Source organism: Trematomus bernacchii, unplaced genomic scaffold (genome assembly GCF_902827165.1).
Source record: "Trematomus bernacchii unplaced genomic scaffold, fTreBer1.1, whole genome shotgun sequence".
Classification (NCBI taxonomy): Eukaryota; Metazoa; Chordata; class Actinopteri; order Perciformes; family Nototheniidae; genus Trematomus; species Trematomus bernacchii.
The window spans coordinates 3,201,052-3,222,211 of record NW_022987654.1 but is presented as its reverse complement, the minus strand read 5'-3'; the positions used below and the strand labels follow the sequence as shown (position 1 = coordinate 3,222,211).

General features: G+C 38.5%; 2 protein-coding genes across 2 annotated transcripts; one reads left to right on the top strand and one right to left on the bottom strand.

Moving 5' to 3' along the window:
• Positions 1 to 12,400: 12,400 nt before the first annotated feature.
• LOC117486558 lies at positions 12,401 to 14,545 on the top strand. Its single transcript, XM_034135065.1, has 2 exons — positions 12,401 to 12,699; positions 13,568 to 14,545. Exons 1-2 carry the CDS (start codon positions 12,557 to 12,559, stop codon positions 14,043 to 14,045), a joined length of 621 nt encoding a protein of 206 aa, XP_033990956.1. The 5' UTR covers positions 12,401 to 12,556; the 3' UTR covers positions 14,046 to 14,545.
• A 2,388-nt stretch (positions 14,546 to 16,933) lies between these two features.
• On the bottom strand, positions 16,934 to 19,758 carry LOC117486559 (transmembrane protein 233). Its single transcript, XM_034135066.1, has 3 exons — positions 19,459 to 19,758; positions 18,790 to 18,924; positions 16,934 to 17,800 (listed from the first exon to the last, which is right to left on the bottom strand). Exons 1-3 carry the CDS (start codon positions 19,642 to 19,644, stop codon positions 17,789 to 17,791), a joined length of 333 nt encoding a protein of 110 aa, XP_033990957.1. The 5' UTR covers positions 19,645 to 19,758; the 3' UTR covers positions 16,934 to 17,788.
• Between the last annotated feature and the right edge of the window lie 1,402 nt (positions 19,759 to 21,160).

Below are 21,160 nucleotides of genomic sequence, written 5' to 3'. Positions count from 1 at the left end.
GCTCTGCAGTCAGGAGGTCAACAGGTACTTGTGCTCGTTCCCCGGCTGGATTTCTCCCTCGATCGGAGCCAGCACCGACAGCCTCTCCGGGCTGGAGGGGACCCCGCAGGCTCGGTAGAGGATCAGACAGAGAAGAAGTAGGAGGATGGCAACTAATGCGTTGCAGACGATGGCCACCAACGCAGCTGTGGACAGTCCTGTCACGCTGTCTTCAGATTCCATCGTAAAGGCCTGGACTGCAGTGTCGGTCAACTTAGATGTTAGATCTCAAGTTGGTTCCATAATGTCCATAGTGTATTGTTATGAAATGAGACGGAGCATCAACAACGTATTTAATACTTATTTGAAGAAGCTTGAATCCATTCGATTATGATTACTCATGTCCACAGATGGACTAAACTTACTGTATTCCTGTCAGGTTTTTTAATACCTTAATGTGAGGCGGGAAAATCAATATGTATTGTAACTGTAGAAAGGGACTGTTCCTTGGCAGGATGCACATTGTGTTTTGCTGAATATTTAGATTCGACAACAGCAGGAAAGTCTGTCTGTAGCTTTCACTTAAGAGATTGATGTGCACTCCTCCAGGCTCCGTTTTTCTTTTGAGCTTCTTCAAGGTGACACACCACCGCTCCACCATACAGATGAGCCCCGCAGCAGTTTCTGGAAATGCTGACTGCTCTCCTTTGCACTATAACAAGATCCCAATTCCAACTGTAAAAGAAGAACAAACAGAACATTTGGTAGTAATTGAACACAAGCAGAGATGGGACATCAGAACAACATATTTAACTAATTCTATATAACCTTAAATATACAAATTCATCACATGCAGAGAGAGATGGCTGCGTCAAGGATCTTTTATTTAACTAGATCTGAACAGGTGATGAGAAACCGTTCAAAGACAAACTAGTCACAGAAACCTTTCAGTGCTTATTTTTTAGGCTTTACTGTCAATTGAAATTAGTGACCAAACTGAAAAAGACATCAGGTCACAGACGGGGTCTAATAGATTGGAGAAATGCTGGTCAACAAAGGATGTTTTGTATCATAAAGTCCATTTAAAAAAATGTATGACATTTCAATTTTCACCTCTGTTTAGTTCCTTAGAGAGTCTGGTCTTGGGGATGTATATCCTGTACCAGTAAATAATCATTAAATTACATTTCAATGAATGAAATGAATCATTTCAGACATGTAATTCTACAATTATCAGACATACTACAGAAAATAATACATTTGTATTCCTATTCAAGCAAAAACGCAATCTGCAAAACCGAAATACCACTGCCATTATTAGCTTGTTTTGTGTCCATTTAGTGTCAAAGTCCAGGTTTAGAAGCCCTGTTATTTAAATGTGTACACTTCATATTCCTAATTAAGTCTAATTGATCACAGACTTACACAAACAATACGCAGTTCTAGGAAACGGCAATGCTTTAATGGGATTAATGGGAAACAGGTGGGGGTCAGTACAGGCCAACATCCCATTGGTTCTGTGCAAGCCTCCAACCACACAGCAGTCACCCACACTTTGCAGTGTGTACTAGTGTACTAGTGTTTCACCAAAATAAGCCCACATCCTGTGTTGAATCAGATTTTGCATGCCTTTTGTTTTAAATGCACTATCCCTCTCTACCACACAGGTCTAATTCTTTGTAACCCTTCAAATTATCATCTGCACTTCAGGCGGCTCGTATGCAAATATGGAAACACAATCTCAGGAACCATTGAAATTCTCTCCCATTATTTTCCCATTTGGTAAATTAGCATATCCAGACATTTACATAATCTTTTAGTGCGATAAAGTTTACAATAAACGTATGCTACAGACGACAAATAGTGTTTACCGTACCTGTCAGTGGCCAGCGCTTATTTAAAAATCCAAAATATTTGTTAGGTTACTTTATTTGTGGCAAGTTGAATATAGAAGTTGCAAATGATTAAAAATGAAAATATATCACTTATTTTGAGAATTGATCAAATATATTCTCATGTTGACATTTGAGTTATAGAGTGAGTCTTGGTCACATGCTGAGACGGATTGGTTTAAAACAAAAGAGCATCTCTGTGCAATTTCCTCTATGCAATAAAGACGCCAACATTTAATTGTGTTTACTATTACTGTTAATGCTGTAAAAACGTTCTCTTCTCGAGTGGATGCAATTCTGTTAGAAATACAAAAGTTAGCATACAACTCAACAAATATTGACAGATATATTGTATATTGACTTACAATTGGCCTTAATGTGCAATTGGAAAACAACCCAGTGGTAAAGTGGCCCTAGTTCTCATTGCAGAGGTTTTGTTCTGAAATAATACATAAGTGGCGAAGAGCGTGAGTGCAGGCACATCCTGTGAGGAAAAGCTTGTGATTCACAGAGATGAGTCCCTGACTGAATTACCTCATTCTCCCTCTCAGTCAATTCTTAATCTGTTTGTCTCTTTCTCTCTGGGTTCCACAAAAACACCAAACATGTCTACGTTGAGCTGTCTGGAAACCTTGACAGCACTATCACACCCAGACCCTTCTCACCTGTTATCAATCAGTCGGGTCTGTTGATCAGATCTCCCTGCCTCAGTGGAGTTTATAGACCCACAACCCTAAGAGGAAACCCTGCTGTGTGTGACAGGTGGATTTGATAAAGAGTGTTTCATCCAGCGGAGAGGAGCCTTTAAAGATTGAGGAGGATTGTTTTTCAACACAAACAATTTATAACTTCCCCTGAGTGTCTGAGGAAGCAGCACTCCCAACTACAGATCTCCTTGTGTATCATTACTTAATTTAGTGCCGTATTACGTCACAGGAAAAACATCTGTCCTACTGTCTGGATGTTTACTAATTTTTTATTTGTTGTGCTGTCACATGCAAAGCCTCAGATTCATACTTGTTGCTGACTTACCTCGCAGACTCAGCCGACAGTTTCTCTTCTGATTTAAAATCCTCCGTCAGGCTTCCTCCTCTGCTTTCCGTTTTTAAGGATAACAGTTCCCTCTTCAGCTGTCTACCGTACTTGATCCCCTTCTCTCATCCCTGCCTCTGCCTCACCCTCATCTTCTCCATCTGCTCGGCTGCACTACACACATCTGAAGTCTAGGCTGGACTGCACACTCGATGGGGAGAGAGAGAAAGAGGGAGAGAGAGAGAGAGGAGGGGCTGTGCAAGTCGATGTCAGCAGTGATATCAAGCGTAAGAGAGAGCGGATCGGGTTGGATGTAATTACACAGGGCTCCTGCTGCAGACAGGAGTGGGGGGGAGGTTGTTACGGAGAACAAGCAAAGCGGCCTGTCAGATGAAACAATGACTTCAGTCTCGCAGGGTACAGCCAAACAAATAGTTTCTACTGTTCTTCCACGCAGGACTGGGAACAGAGGGAGACATGCTCGGTTATTATGAGACGAAGCCACATTTAGGACCAATCAAGGACATAGTTTTCCTTACAAGTGGTACACTCGGTACAAAGCAAGGGTAAACAGTTTACTTAAAGGTCCCCTATGATACTGTTTTACATCAATATATTATAGGTCTCAGATATATACAAAACATGTCTGTGAAGTGTTTGGCTCGAAATACCAAACAGTTCATGCATTGCAGCATCCCATAAACCCCTCTGTTTCAAAAGTGCTGCTTCTCTGTCTGTTACTTTAGATGAAAATAAGGAGCCCCTCCCCACGCCCCTCTAAGAGATATTTGGTTAAAAAGAACACAATGTTGCTCTAGGAGGAGATTCAGGTGATAAGGTGGGGGGGGGGGGTTACCTTGGTTGGTTATTGGCTAATGGTTACTAAGCCAAAACATCGTTATGACATCACAAAGTGGCTCATGGGTTAGGGTAATCAGCTCATTTTCAGACAGGTTTTTATATAAATGGATCAGGACAAAAAGTGAGCAAATCTTTTTTCCTGAAACTTTCAGACTCTCTTTACACAGAGGGGAGGGGACACATGTTAATGTATAAGAGACATGAAAAAGTGGATTTTGCATAATAGGTGACCTTTAACTTTCCCCTGTCTGTCTATGGAGGTTTCTGTGGTTTTTCTATACCCTCCAATAATATATTTGTTTGTTTTTACTTTTAATTTACCAAAGTGGATACCAAAAGAAGTTACAACAACATCAGAAATATTAACACGTAATAGAATATAAAAAGAGAAGAGGGAGGGGGAGACACAAAAAGAGGAGAGAAGAAAGGATATTGTGCTATTTAATCACGCTCAGTGAGGTATAGGGAGACTCCAATATAAAGAAGACTCAGCTCTGGATGTACTTCAGGAAAGGAGACAAGTTTTTTTTAATAAAAGGGATCCTATTGTCGGTTAGGATTGATCTCCTCCGCCTTGCTTGTACTTTCCTGACGTTGATCGTGCCCGATGAATACATAGTCATGAAACCCATTGGGGTTGTCATTTGGAGACTAATGCTCGCACATGAATTGAAAGTAAACCAGGTAGCATTTTGAAAAGTCACACATCGCATAAACCGGCCCTTTATAGCTCCTCTGATCAATATTAATACATGGTCAATCTAAATAAGCTGTAAAACTATCACTGTGGTGGTAGGGTATTCAAAAAGTAACACTATGGAACTTCTTACAGTACGATGTCAGCACAGCGATGTCTTAAAGGAGGCAAAGCAGCTGACAAAGCAGAGGGAAACAATTAGTGTTGCAGCTAGAGCCGGGCCTGCACACAAAGTGATAAGAACTTGCTTGAGGGCATGAAAAGATTTGTTCTCTTATGAAGAAGAGAGAATGATGAAATAGAAATTCAACTTCCTAGTTAACATTTTATGCCATTTTTGACAAAGAATACTGAGAAAAAATAAGATCCTCATTAGAAATCATAAGGAAAAGAAACGGAACTGGAGTCAATCAATGTCTTGGCCACATATTGTGTTGACATTTTATTCAAACAGTGCTCCTTTTTTCTCTCTTTCTCTTTGTATACATGGGACAGACTTTGCACAATATTATTAATTATTTTCAATACAAGTAGTCAAAGTCAAAGTCAACTGTATTGTCAATCTCAAAATGTGTTTGTACACACAGAAAGATCAAAATACTGTTTCCCACAGTCCCGAGGTATAAAATAACACATTTAAAATACAAGAACACAAGAGAGAGGTGGGAGGGGGCGGAGAGAGAGAAAGTAGTCCCTTACCACATGTTTTCCATTTGCCGTTATGACTTTGTTATGGTGGCATATCCTTTTAAAACTCTGACATCATTGAAATAACCTAATTTTACTTCTAACTAGAGACTGTTACAATGGCATTCATTCCAATACCTAAACGACTGATATCAAATGTTGAATTTATTTGGAATCAAAGGTTTATTCCAATAATTTATTAACAAGTAAAGTTATGTTGTAACATATACACTCACTGTCAGAGTGGACACAATCTGCCTATTTATACTGGTGTTTGTCATCAGTTTATTATAACATAGTTTGAAGGCATGATCATAAAGAAAACATTTAGCTTTAGTCCCCTCTAGAGGCCAAAAATATAATTACTGGCAAGTGTAGAGCAGACTTTGCTAAAGTACTTTGTAGACTAACAGGCTTCATGCTGCAGCTTCCCTTTAGAAGTACTGTTTCAATCATATTGCAACCTATTGATATAATTGGTAAAAGATTACAAAAATATATGATGTTATGCCAAAGAAACCCACAGAGTTATCCTGTTTTAGCGATACTATGCTCAGAATAAGACTAAATAGGACGGATGAGGGTTTGAAATCAGCCCTTGCTCCTTCTATATCTTTCTAACATACACTCATATTTCAAGATGCCAGGATTTGGGATCAAAGTCAGTTATCACTTGGAGAGAAAAAAGCAGATTCAAAACAGATTGGCACCTTGGCTGTGCGTGGGCAGGACAAACTGTAACTCTGTTTTAGCTGCCAAAACGTAACAGCAGACACACATATTCCCAGAAGCAAAGGCGGAACAAGACAAGGAACAGCAAGAACATATCTGCACACACCTGTAACAGCAGAAAATAGGACTTCTAACACGTTCATCTATCATCTGGTTGCCCTAAATCTGAAGGCTATGCACCTGTGGAAAAGATATTACAATCATTGAAAAAAGAACTGAAAATATGTGGAAGGGAAACTTCTCTTGGAACTTATTCTGCTGCCGGATTTAGAAAGGTGCGGGAAGCAATATAGGCAGAGGTCTGTTTGGAGATATCAACTCTTTATTGTTTTCACCTCCTTTCTGTTTGACTTCAAGAGCTTCAAAATGAGTTTAAATCTGCTGAGGAATGTTCGGCTCTCACATCAGGCTTTCCACTGAAATACATAACTTGAGACTTGAGTTAGAGTCATACTAATAGTTAATTAACAGTAAATACAATTCAATGAGAATTTCAATATGGAAGTCAGTGTTGAATTTCAGATGCATATTCAATTCCAGATCATTTTATTATAATTTGTGTATCTGCAGCTCTTTACTGAAGGAGCGATTATGATGTTTTTAATATAGTGTTTTACTTCTACTAGATATATTTTGTCAGTTAAAACACAAGCCTTTTATTTTTTGTATTTACTAACAATGAAGGATAGAGGTTTAACCCCTCATTTTATGTTGAATGGGGAATTATAGAAATGAAGCATAACCATAAATGTCTCTTGAAAATCCCAGATATGTTGTTGTTGTTGACATTTTGGCACAGATCACATGAGCTTGGCCCTCTGCTGAAAAGTCTTCTAAATGATCCTCTGCCTTACTAAATGTAATCACATATACCCCACCTTTACTGATAACATCTCATGACACGTCTCGTAACAAAATCCTTTATTTCCCAGTAATAAGTCTGGTTGTCTTCGCACTGCAGCGTTCTAATGTTCCCCAGCACACCCAACACCACCTCTAGCTGGAACACACCCACACACACACCCAGAGTTAATAAGGATTATGTTTCAGAATGAAACTGAAGAACTGCAGGATGTGCATTTCACAAGAAATCTGTTTTCAGAGTGGTTGCGGTTTTGAATTTCCTCAGGTTTCAGTGGTTTCAGTGTGCTCAGTTAGCCTGTGTTAGCCTCACTGTATGTAATATCATTCTCTATTCAGTTCATGGTGAACGTGTTGTGTTATAATACATAACACTACAAGAGGAAGCTTCAAAATAATGTCTACTGTGCATGCAACACAGTCATGACCCAGTTTGTCGCACTGAATTTTCTACCACATGTGTGTTTTCAAAGGTCATTTCTGTCATAAATAACAGCAGGTCAGAATAAAAATAATATCAAATATATCTTGACATCAAAGAGAAGTGCATCTAAAAAAAAATCCTATAACAGTACATCTAATGTTGTTGTTTTTATTTTTTTAAATACACTTAAAGGTAGGGTAGGTAAGAATGGAGAAACTAGCTCGAGTGCGCTAGAATTTGAAAGTACACAACCGAAGAAAACATCTGCCCCTTCCTTCAGACTTCCTTACAGAGCCCCTCCTCCAACACACACGAACGCGCACATGACCAATGAGGGCACGAGATAAATTTGTGCACGAGATGGAAGGCTGACAGGCAGGTAGGCCATCCAATTATCTGCCGCGGGCCGAGGCAGATAATTGGTCGTGCTTTTTACAGCGCCACGGCTTCCACAGATGAAATGTTTTTATGTATTTATTGTCAAAGCATTTAATGTATTCATTGCTATCGGGATGTTAAGAGCATTCCATGGAATATAACAAACAGTGTTTCTGAAGTGAATTACCTACCCCACCTTTAATACATAACCTTTTGTGAGTTAGTTAAAGCTGTTCCATCATTAATTATTTCTTTATTAGTAAGTGACCAAAAGGCTTGTTGGCCTCGTGCATTACGCTGCGCAGAAATGGCCATTTCCTTCAATAAAGCTGCTATTTCGGTAAAGCCCAGTTTGTTTTGCACTGTATCAAATATTTGTTTTTCTCTGGCTGTAAGAGACTAGTTTTGTTTTCATTGGCCCTGAATGCTGTGAAATGTACCATGACACAGGTACGCCTCTTAAGAAGAACTCAAAAGCAAAACTGATTTGTATAGTGTGGAGTGAAAGAGGAAATAAAGTCATCCTAAGGAAAGAAGCTGCTCTGTAGTGTGGTGCTACAGCAATGGTTATTTCTGTATCTCTTGCTAGACGGTAGCTAGGTAAACAGGCGGTGGCCGTGTTTGGTTTATCTTTTAATATCTTGTGGGCTCTCAGCAGGCACCTCTTCTCCTGAAAGTCACTGATTCAATGTAGATATTCCAATGATGTTCGGTGCAGTTTTAATCACTCGCTGCAGAGCTCTCCCGTCCTGCGCTGTGCACGTCCCATGCTAGTTTGTAATGATCCCAGTCAGAATGAGTTATATTGCTCCTCTGTAAAAGTGTATAACTTGGTATACAGTATAGGGGAATGTTGCCTTTTCAAATAAATAGTTCACCATGGAAGATGGAGATGTGGGAGGATCATGATGTCCTGGATTGTAATGCTGATTCTGAGGAAATCAAGTATTATGTATTGTATTATACAATAAGCAGTAGCTTGTTTATTTGATCACCACTGCAAGATTGTTCATTTCCTCCCTTTGTGAAGTGGGGTCATTGTTTGTAATCAGGTCGATAATGGCAAACTGGTTAGGGGCCTATAGGCTGACTGGGATGTTGTTTTTGACGGCCTGGAGAACAAGTTTCTCTAGCCACTGTTGTCAACACAACACTTTGAAACCGTAGTGTTTTTTATTGGTTTAAAGCTGCTATAATCAATATATTTGAATTAACAATGGATGACATAACCAAGTGCAAGTGAAAAGGATGGATTAATCAACAGGTTATTGTCATCCAATTCTGCAATTCCTCTCAGCTTTACAGCGCAGTTTATATTCTTTAGGCTTTTTGTCTTCAGGCACACTACTGTATTGATTTGGTTTACTCTTGGTAATCTCATCAGTGCTGTTTTTAGGTGAAGGCTGTGAAAAGGCTAGAAAGACACTCTGTACACTGCCTAGCATCAAACACATGAGAAAATAGTGAGCATCGACATGGCTCTGGACTATCTGCGCAACGTGTCCATCAGCAATGTTTCCAACTTTCCTTTGATGGGTGTTCTGTTTGATTTATTGGCATTTAGCAGCTAAGGAGCCAGATGTTTAATTGAGGAGATGGTGGAGACCAAAGACAGAGTTATAGGAAGGCAAGGCAAGTTTATTTATATACTGTAGCACATTTCAACACAAGGCAATTCAAAGTGCTTTACAAAAATGAAAGACATTAAGAGCATTCATTTCATTTCATTTTTTTCATTTCAATCTTTATTTCTAACAGATTAAAAAAATAACAAATAAAAAATAACAAATGTGAAAAACAGAATACCGTATTGTTAAAATACAGTATTTATCCACATTCATGATAATATTTATATATTCAACAAAAAAAAGTCTTCATATTAATAATAATAATAATAAATCATATGTGTCCGAAAGGGAGCAGGAGGAAGCAAATGCTTATTAATTCCCACCCCTTACTTGATCAATGATGTCCTTTAAATCATTATGCAAGTTATTCCTACTTACATTTACATTTATACATACATATACAATAATTTCTCATCTTCAATCACCTCTCTTCATTCTCATAGTTTTCCCAACAAGAAAATTAAGCATTAAGAAACATATTATGAAATGACATTTAAAAACACTCATTTAAAAGCAAAGATACATGAATAAAAGTTACAGTGCAGTGTGAGATACACACATCTGAAATGTTTAGCACTGACTTTCAATCATTGCTAACTTTTTAGTAGAAATAGTTTTCTATCACCTCCCTTTCTTTCTACTTTCTTGTTTAACTTGTCCTTGAGGCCCCGGCTCCACGAGGACGAAAACGGGTTGAATCCGCATATTTCTCATGCGTATAGCCCTCTAAGCTCGACGACGCCGTAAGGGAAACGTAGAAACAGACCCCGCAGATAGATCTGGGAACGGAGCGCTCTGGGGGGGGTCCAACGGGGCCGTGGAGTCGCCTATACGGTGTTGGAGCAGAACACCTCTGCTACGCGCCGTTCGTTGGATGAGGCTGGATCTCTATTAAATTAAGAAAGGAATTGAAAACACCGGAATCAAAAGTTATAACAATTATCTGAGTTTACTGGTAGGAAATAGAACAAGTATACAAGTTATACAGAGTACTCCGGGTACTCCGGGATTTCAGGTTTGTGATGCGATGCAGATAAATGCGACGGGATCAAACCAACTCATCAAACCAAAAAGAAATTGGACTTCAGGTTTGTGATGCGATTCGGACACAGATATCGGGACCAACCAACTCACCAAACCAAAAAGCATTTTTACACTCAAAAACATCAGTATTCATATCCCTATTTTGGGGCGGAGATGTGTTGAATTGTTCCCTTCCCCTTTTATTCGACAGCGAATTAGAGAGCCCCTGGGGAGGAGCTGTTTAAACTGCTCACCTCCCCCAAGTGTCCTGATTGGCTGGATTCACTTCTGGTCGAGGTCAATCAGAGTTCCGAACAGAGAGTGAGATCCTAAATTTCACCAGGTCAAAAGTCAACGTTTATCTCCACCTTATCTACACCACATTCCCTTCCCATGCGTTCTTCACCTATTTAACGATGTCTTTAACGACTTAAAAACAGCATCTGGCTTTTAGGGATGATAAGAAGCGATGTTGGTGTGGGACACACAGAATCTCTAAGTCAGTGAGTTGTGATTACATAAAACAGTTCAAACGATACATGTTCACTAAAATACAATTCAAAATAATACATGTTTACTTCAATACAGTGTAGAATCATATCTTTTACTTCAACGGTCATTCGTTTTCATTAGCCCCGCCTCTCCCCCGCAGGGTTGCTATCGTGCTCCAGTCGCTACTGACCATGCTACAGTTCTTTGTGCAACATCTACAGGAGCTCCTCCTTGAATTCAGATTATTTATCTTTATCTCGATATGGACATAAACGCGAGTGAAGTCTAATCTGACAGGACGGAGACACGCAGCTCCTGCCGTTGTGATGCAGCGGGAGCAAAACACACACTTCAAGTCAGATCATCACCCTTAGCTATTTTAATTACCTCTCAAACTACCTAAACTAGTTATAAATATGTTCATTTTTACTGTCGGGTCACTCATTACAGGATCAGCTGCTGCATGAGACAGACACTGACGCTGTCAGAAGAGAGGAAAAAGAGACAGGCTCCGTGTATTTGATGATTATATATCATTATATCGTCGTTATTCATTTGTTTTAAAGCTCAATAATAACAATGAAGACCTTTGACCGGCACTTGTTTCATGCTAAACGAACCCCCCTTTGGAAAATTCTAATCTGACCCCATGGTACCTTTTTAGTTTTCGCCGAAACTATTCCTCTTTTTTTTTGTATGCACATAGTTAAGTTTACCTTGTCTTTCTTAGGAAGAGTGAATGTTGGAAAAACATTTGTCAGGTGGACACAAGCACGACTCGCTGGATATGTAAATGGCCAACACTGTGCGAACAGATTTTTTATAGCAATTCTAGTAATATAATGTAAATATTATGTCTGTACAGTTAATTTCATAGCCTCTAAGTATCAGTCTTTTTATTGGACACTTGAATTCTTCTAGCATCTTAGCATAGATTCATTCGGGCAAAGCAGTTATCCTTTTGGGTTTCCCCTTAACCTGTTAAACCCCACGGACCCGCCGAAGGGTCCGAAAATGCGACATATTTTAGCACTAGTGTGATCTCTGAAGTGTCATTTATGAAACTATTAATGTTCCACACCCAGCTGACGGGAAGAAATTCAGCTAACTGACACACAATTTTTTTTTCAAAAATTGAAAAAAAAAAATCCACAAGAAGCCTTTCAATGAGCCCTTAGCAAAGACGGACTAATGCTATTGCTGCTCATAACTCACAAAAACAATCATTTATAATTAATATTTTCTGCACAAACAACACATCAATTGAAAGCTGAGATTCCACATAATCCATGGGTATATACACCCCATCACTGCAGGCAATAATTCACTGAGCTAGCAGCCAGAACATAGCAAATAAACAACATCAGTTTTCAAATCCATGACAATAATTAGGTCTTACCTTGGCTCTTTTGTGATCAAAAGTTGTGTTCAACGGAATAAAAACGCTGCTCAAGGTTAATCCAATGTCTCTTAGTCACTTCAGAATTGTTTCTGATAATCAATCCTTTCATTCATGGTAGGTAAAGTAGGTACAAAGATTAGGAGTCCCTGGCTTCAGCTGCTCGACATGCAGTTTACGCATAGCTCCCCCTCCCCCGCCGTAAAGTATTTACGTATTTTCCAACTGCCACTCGATTCCCATTGGCTCTAACGATTCAAAAAAGGTGTAAATCACGCAAATCGACCAATGGGTTCCAGAGATAGGGTCCTGCGTAAGTGTACATCAGGCCAGTATATGCTGCTTACTCACACTCCTGCTACGTTTCTTACGCAGCAGCACCACCTTGAGAGGAGCGCAGATCAGCGGCACAGCGAGACAGCAGGATTACCAGCGAAACAGCCGGATTTGTTTTATTTCTTGATTTGAACAATGGCAGCCAGAAAGAAGACTTTATTGTCCATCCAGGAGGCATTGGAAATGGTATTTGAGGACTCTCCGTCGGAAGATAGTGATCTTATCACGCATCGAGGGGACAGTAATGACTCCGATTATGAAGTTCCACCAACGGAAAGGTATGTAATCTCTCTGTTTGTATCTATTACTTATTTATTTGGTGTAAGAGTATTCATCTGTTTTTATCTTTTAGTTATTTATTTGGTGTTAGAGTATTCGTCTATAGTAATTTCACACGGTAAAAATAACACAACGGCATCCATCTTGTGATCTAATGTTATTTCACACACTCGACAACAAACAAATAAAATGGATGCCGTTTATTGTTCAAAGACTAGAAATAAACAAGACATTAGAAAATATACATGTTGAATTTAACACGGTATTATATATATATATATATATATATATATATATATATAAAATATACATATATATATATATCTATATATATATATCTATATAGAAATATATATATATACATATATAATATATATTATATATATATCTATAAAGTATACTATATATATATAGCTATAGATATACTATTATATATAGATATCTATATCTCTCTCAATCTCACTATCTCTCTTAACTCTCTCTCTCTATATCTCTATATCAACCCAACCTCATATATATCTATCTCTATATACATACAAATATATATAAAACACATACAAATATATATATATATAAATAACACATAAAATATATATCATATATAAAACTATATATATATATATATATATTATAAATATACACATACAATATAATATATATATCTCTATAATATATAAATATACATATATAAATATGACGGACGGAATATTAAATATTGAACAGATTATATTGATATAATCTGTTCCCCCGTCTCACATAATTTACATTACTGTTGTTGTAGAGAAATTATTTCTGATTTGAGTTACATTTTTGAAAGTACAAGCCAGTGAATTAATCTATTTGTTTGTTCCACATTTGTTTTCACAGTGAGGAAGACGATAATGAAATGGCTTCTGGATCACAGCCATCAACGTCTGCGTCCAAGCTACAACGCCAATCAAAGCAGCATTCAGAGCCAGCCACACCTAAATTACGACGCCGGGCATCTGCTTCAGTAGTAATTCAGCCTGCCTCTGCATCTTCTGATGAAGATGCACCATTTGAGCCACCGTGCAAAAGAAAAGGAAAGAGAAAAGCATCCAAAAAAGCTGTAGCACCCAGCAAGCGTGGCCGAGGTGCGTCTTCCAGAACGACAGAGGAAGAACCCAAGTGGCACAGCAAAGAGGAGAATGACATATGTCCAGAGCCATTGAGGTTCATGCCAGCCAGGATCCCAGGGCCTACGTTTGACACCACAGCATTATGGTCTCCCCTCTCCCTCTTCAGACTATTTTTTTCCAATACCGTGATTAATAGAATTGAGACAATCCCTTTTTTTTTCTTTCAAATAAACGTAGCTCTGTAGCTCTCTATACCTGAATGCATGTTCGTGTTCCCCAACCTGCTCTGCAATATTCCCACAGTTATCCTCTTTCATGTATTCAAAGCAGATCAAACTGCTGCTCCCTGGGAGGAATGTGTCATGGGATCTGCATGGAGGCTCTATCCTGTGCTAATGGTAGCAGCTGCTCTGAGAGGCCTATTTGTGATCACTTCATGTGAGTCACTGAGTGCTCTTCAAATGTATTGGCTATAGCAACACAACAGCACAGCTTCAGGTGAGTTGATGCTGTGAATGTGCGCTGGAAAAGATATTCTTTATTATTCTGCAACAGAAGGATTAAAGCAGCTGATTTCCAAAGCTGGATCTCAGAAGCTCTTGAATTTAAACTTTATTAATTGATTGTGTTTGTGTGAATTGTTGGATACAAAGGAGCTTTATTATATCTCAAGGTAATCAGCTTCCTGTCACAAAGTCTACCTTGATCCCTTGATAAATTCACTAAATGCTTTCAAGTCGCCTAATCCCTGCGCACTCATTTCATTTCCATCTTGTTCTCCCGCGTTTTGCTTTGGTGTGACATCAAAGAGGTGGCACTACAAACACACTGCATTCCTCTTTCAAGTAAGGGCAGATAATAGTACAAGATTACTGCCAAAACCCATTTGTCCAAGTGCATTAGACTAACTGTGGAAACTTGACAGCAGCCAGGCTTATAAGATCAGAGGCTCTGCTTTGAATTACACCTGCGCACAGAAGATTGCTTTGACAGAAAAGTTACATAAATATCAAAAAAGATAAAGCCAACAGAACATTTTACTTAGTTTTGTTCATGTAGGTGTTCATTTGTCTTTCCATTAAGGTCACAGTTACTCCATCGAGAGCTGAAAGTGTTGTTTTTCAATAACCGCAGTGAGGATCAGGGCTCTCCTGCTTGAACCCGTCTGAATCATCACTCTATTTACTCCCTTTTTTTTTTTATGACACTTTTCATATGTTTCAGTTACCTCGCAACAGGATCAGTTGTGCCTGACCATGTGACGTTCTGGGCAACCTGCAACACATCTGCTATATTTAGTTTGAGATATCCTATGACATATCAAACTACAAGAAGATTTTCCCAGCTAGGACAGTTGTACTTCATGGTTTCAAAGGAGGTGTCTTAGTTAACTTGGGTTAACCCTTATGTTGTGTTCGGGTCTCCCGTTTCAATTTAGAGTTAGGGTTAGTAATGTGTTTTGGGGCCATAAAATTACAACAGGATTGTACGGTTATGAATGCATAATAAGTTAGTTATGATGTCGTTAAAACAATATTGGATGATAGTCATTATTTTTGAGTGTTTTGGACTGAGATAAATCAAAATGGACCCGCGAACACCATGAATGGTAACAGCTTTCGAACACAACACAACATATATCAAATAGGCCTGGTTCTCTAATGTCATTGTAAATAATTTGTAAAAAAGAAAATGTTAAAATCCTAATTATGGCTCAAAGTCGGCAACAGCAACGGTTGTCCATCCTCTTCTCATGAATGCATTACTTTATTTAATTTATTTTAAATACTTAAAAGTAATATGCTAATTTCACACTAAATGTCCAATTGGGATAAAAAGATACATTTATTTTATTTAATGACAATAATAATTAATTTTTTATGGAGGCGCCTTTCAAGACACCTAAGCACACCTTAAATGCATTAAAAAAAAACATAACAAGTAAAAACAGCAGAATATGACGGGCCGACAAAAAAAGAGACATCATTTAAAAGCAGGCCATTTAAGACTGACAGGGATGTAAACTGCAACTCGACTCCTTGGTGGAGGCAAAAACACACGAGTCAGTTATCTATCTTTCAAAGGTGTAAAAGATGGGTGGTGGTGGTGTGAGGTCTAATAAGCAACAGGTGTAGACATTTTTAAAGATGAAATATGATCGTTTGGTTTGTGATTGCTTTTATGTGACAGCTTTGATGCCCAATTTGGCAGTCTGGAGCGTTGCCATGATATGTCAATTAACACAGGAAACAGGATGGCAGTATTCAAGTCCCAGGACAGCCGGAATAGCGTAATCCTGTCATTACGGCCCGATCTGACCCACAGGGCGTCAAATACAAACCCTTTCAGCATGGCTGTTGGATAGGGTGGTCCTTAAAATTGAAAGTCGGAAAGTCTAAGCTCCAACCCCCAGAATTCATTCTATTAGTCAAGAAAACTCTCCTGGTGAATTTTTTTCTCAATCTGACCTCATTTACCCCTCCCTCATTGACCTTGAAGTTTCACCCTGAGGATCCCAGAGAGACGCTTTTTCTCTGGGAATAAGTATTAAAATGAGAATGAAAATGAAAATGAATAAAAACATTCCTTGAAAACAAGTGCCATTTATTCCCAAAATGTTAGCTTATAACACACAACAACATGCAGTGTTTTATTCAGATTCAGATACCGTTTAATGCCATCTTTGCAATGAATACAAATAGGAACTTAGTGTGGCAGTAGGGGCTCAGTCATGGAGAGGGCCCTGCCGTGGTGCCCTTGAGCAAGGCACCGGACATAGTTTTCATACATCAACACAGGCTCACTATTTGGCAAGATGACTAAGCCTTATATTGGCTACCTAGCGAGAATCAACTTAGTGAGCAACAGATACCATGCTGGCTGATGAAGAAGACGAAGTAAGCTAAGTAGCCAATATAAGGCTTAGCAGTACAGATAAATGTGGGCTCACTATTTGGAAAGCAACCGGTCACAGTTGCCCTGTTTATCTCATGTCTTATAAAAGCTTATTAATGATTTATAAAGTGTTCACAACCTAATTAATAAATGAATGACAAACTATTCGTAAACCCTTTATAAGGGTAGTCTTATTGTAAAGTGGTACCCAAAAATCTTAAGCAAAATGTCTTTCTACCTCAAATACATAGTCACACCAGCAGCCACGGCAACTGAGGCTAAACTTCAAGGTTGATGTGGGAAGGGTAAATGTTGTTGGAATTTGAATAAAATTCACCAGGAGAGTTTTCTTGACTATTATAACGAATTCCGATGGTTGGAGCTTAAAATAAATGAATTTGAAAAATGTACCTCTCACGAAGGACCACATACTGTTGGGGAGCACCGGGCTCTCAGCTAATTCCAATGTTTTTGCCTAGTGATATCTTGAATTGTTTTGACTAACCTATGTCACATCATTCATCATTTAAATAGTTGTTTTTATCCAAACCATGATCTTCTTTCATACCCTCATAGCGTTGTTGTGTTGCCTAGACCTTACGACCACCGTTGCCTTTAAGACACTCAACAAACAGCAAGGAGCCTTTATGTCAATTCTCTATAATAACACATGAGAAATACTTTACATACCAAAGATGACAAACACATCAAATGATAATGATAAATATATGTTGCAGCACAAAATATCAATGGCATTACAAAGTATTTCTAAATCGATAAAGTAGGTATTTTGATCAAATTCAAGACAGTTCAGTTTAATCATTCTAGTTAAAAGTACATATAGTCTCACAGAAAGCTGCCCTTTTGAATCCCCAAGCATCATTGACACTAAAATGAACACATTCACCAGATGTTAGCCCTGGATATTCCATATGAAAAACGGTGAACCCACGAGGGAGTGATGTACAGATTGAAGTAACGAGCGATCGTCCTTCCAGAGGCAGATGGTACAGTGTGAACCACCTGAGCCCAGACGTCAGCATCCACAGTTTGTGTCTTATTCTCTCCTGCTCCTCTCTCCTCTTCTGCAACACTAAAACTCCATCTGGAACACAAAGACAATAACATTAAACAACAAATTAAAGAAAATATTTGTAATACTTAAAAATGCATGAAAATCTTCCAGTCAAATCTTCTCTTATTTACAAAGAATACATTCGATATTTTGTCTTTTTATATATGGAATTTGATATGAAAGAAATTGTAGAATGTATCAATGAATCATTATTATGACATATAATCAGATTTATTGTCAAGTAGACCCTATTTTCCAAGGATTTATTTGGTGTATTCGGCACCGACCAGTTACATTAATATAGAATAGAACAAATTCTAATTACATTTTCTACATTGTAACTGTTTAAAAATAATAGAGCTACGCAGGAATATGCAACTCAAATATTCTAAGGGATGTGCAAAGTTTCACAGTATTAGAATTAAAGAATATGTACAAAGATAACAGTTAAAGATAATATTAGGGGGTTGTTGGTGTGCCAGATGCTGCAGATGGAAGATTGTGTGGCTTGAGGTTCTTGTCAAAAATAAATAGCCTTCTGCCAGAGGAGAGTGAGTGGGTGGGTCCACTAAAAGAATACATGTCAGTGTGAAGACAAAACAGAGAAAGGGCGTTTAGAAATAAAATGGTCTATAATTAATTCAATAAATGACGTCTAATAAATGTTGTGAAAACGAACCATGAAGAAATCAAATTAGTTCATTTTTAATCATTTATTTATATTATATTTCTGGGTCTCTATACATTTGCACCACAAAGGTAGATTACGGAAAACTTTATAATGTACTTTTATTCTTTATTTTATTCTGGATAATTGAGCATACAAGAGGACCGAAACACGAAACACCTCCACTTTTTATAATGGTCTTTTTCTGACAATAAATATAGGCCTTCATAGGTTTCAAATTGACTTCGAATTGGGTGTAGATGTATGGGAATATGTAAAGTCGTTTTATAGATAAAATAACAGCATGGTGATGGTCACAGGATATAGTGTCTACTGCTTAGGAGGGTCTTACAGCTGTAAAACGAACGATGCAGGAGATGGCGATGATGAGGAGGCCGATGATGATGGAGGCCACAGAGACGTAGAGAGCGTTCCTGCCGAGCCGCTTCGACCCGTCGTAGTCTCCAAGATAATAGTTGTTCCTAGACTGAGTATAAGAAATCACTGTCACACATCAAACGTGTCAATACAGTGAAAGATTTTACTTTAAAAACTGCAACGAGTATTTGATCAGCCCTGAGGAAGCCAACTCATGTCTCTACTTCAGGATCTGCTAATAATTAGTTCAAACTAACCACATATTGGAAACGTTATTATCTCATCTGAAGCTTACAAACATGGTGGAAGCTGGTAACATGGTTTCTTGGCTATGTTTATTTAAAAATCCAAAAGGCCTGCAGACAGATCTGGAAACATAATAAAGCGTTAACATTCGTTTTAATTTTTCAAAATGGGAGGGTTTATAAAATGGATGGGCACAACAGGTGTTTGTAACTGCCTCGTATTATAGTGTCTAACACCTTCACATACAGCAACACATTTCAGAACACTGATCAATTGAAACACCACATTACAAATCCTTATCTATATCTATTTCTCTTCTCTCTGATACAGTTGTTCCTATATTATACAGAGCAGTCGTACTGTAAGATGATGTATATTCAAGAAATGCTCTGCTCACCATGATAGAGAAGACCAGGGCCACGATGTTGACAGGGTACGCAGGACAAAAGCACGTGAAAATACTCAAACAAAGGTAGCTGCGGAGTGGAGGTGGAGGTGGAGGTTCCTCTATAGAGCCTCTGTCCAAAAATACACTTCCACTAAGGGAATTTTTTACTTGCGAATGTAGCACTCCAAGAGCCATTGTAACTCAGAGAAATGAAACACAGTCAGGGGGTGAAACCCACCCAAAAAGTTACAAAAAAGACAGAATCCAACTCTTTCTTTATCAGAAAATGTTGGAAGCCAGAAGTTCAAAAGGCTGATGGATTGGTCTGACACATTGCGTAGTGGTTGTAGTCCTCCTTTGAAGCTGGGAAAAATGAAGTTTGTGTTTATGGGGAGCGGGTGGGAGAGGATCACTCACCCTGCTGGCCTCCATCCAGGACACTTTGCTGAGAGAAGTGTGATGTATCGGACTCTGTTTACCGCTGCTGGCACCTCCCAGAAACACACAACATGCTGATACATGGGAATGTCAATAGTTCAGTGCCATCTATAAATCTTATTCACACAGTACAAGATTTACAGTATACAAGGCTCAGAAATGTAGCTGTAGCATGTAGCCCTCTGTTTGTTTCTCTGGAAATGAAACAGTTACATTTGATTTACATCTTGAATGTTTTGTCAGTGTAACTATTTACTTATTTTTCATTTCACTCGCATTTATCTCCTTGAGCTTGCGTACAGACCTGGGTGACATAGTTAGAAAAGGAACCTATATGGTTTTAACTTGAAATGTTTGTTTACTGAGATCTTTCTGATGACAAAACTAGTGATTCAGAATCGTTTCTGCTCTTCTCTTAGGAGACAGACAGAAACTAGAAAAAGACAGACAGGATTTGACACGATGGCATGGCCAACAGTGTGTGAATGTGTGTGAATATAAGTCTCCACTGAGCAGGTGGCATCTTGTAAGACATAAGATAAGATAAGATGGAACTTTATTAATCCCCGTGGGGAAATTCAGTGGTTTAACAGCAACAGGGTAAGGATGAAAAACAGGACAGCACAGATTAATACAATTAAAGATACAAATAAAAGTGATAAAATACTATGAAATAAGAAATGAATTAAACATCCTCTGCCTCTGCATGAATGTGTGTGAATGGCGCTAGGAAAAGCGCTATATAAATGCAGCCCATTTACTATGAACCATTCTTTAGGCTGAGGGAAGGCTCTGAACTATATCATGAAAATGTCCTCTGCCTCTGACAAGCCTCATAGCATCTTCAGGCATGCTTGATTGGCTTTAGATCAGGAGACCTGGTCAGATAGTTTATTAGAGATACATTCGACCTCAAGGAAGGTCATGGACAGCGAGCTGTGAGGGGACTGTCATTATCTTACATTAGGATGTATTGATCACCAAGGATCCAGGATTGTATTGCGGCCTCTTACAGCCGTTACACCTCTTTGGCTGATTATAGCTCTGTATGAACACCCAAACTGTATCAGTATATGAAGCAGTAAACCTGCTCTCACCTGTGAAGAGTACCAGCCTCCAGTGACGGATTTGTTCATTGTAATTCAGTGAATAATTATCTTGCTCGAATACCATATTATAAAGTTAACTATAGTTGCAAGGAGCTCTACTTCTGCGATGTCAGAGACACTGGTAGCATCCAGGTAATGAAAGTAGCAGAAGTTCTATTCCTTAC

Bases quoted from the DNA above. Each gene is read 5' to 3' on its own strand.
- LOC117486558 (XM_034135065.1), top strand. From the start codon at position 12,557: ATGGCAGCCAGAAAGAAGACTTTATTGTCCATCCAGGAGGCATTGGAA. The intron at 12,700-13,567 runs GTATGTAATCTC...TTGTTTTCACAG, and splicing joins GAAGTTCCACCAACGGAAAG to TGAGGAAGACGATAATGAAA.
- LOC117486559 (XM_034135066.1), bottom strand. From the start codon at position 19,644: ATGGCTCTTGGAGTGCTACATTCGCAAGTAAAAAATTCCCTTAGTGGA. The intron at 18,925-19,458 runs GTGAGCAGAGCA...TCTTATACTCAG, and splicing joins CCCTGGTCTTCTCTATCATG to TCTAGGAACAACTATTATCT.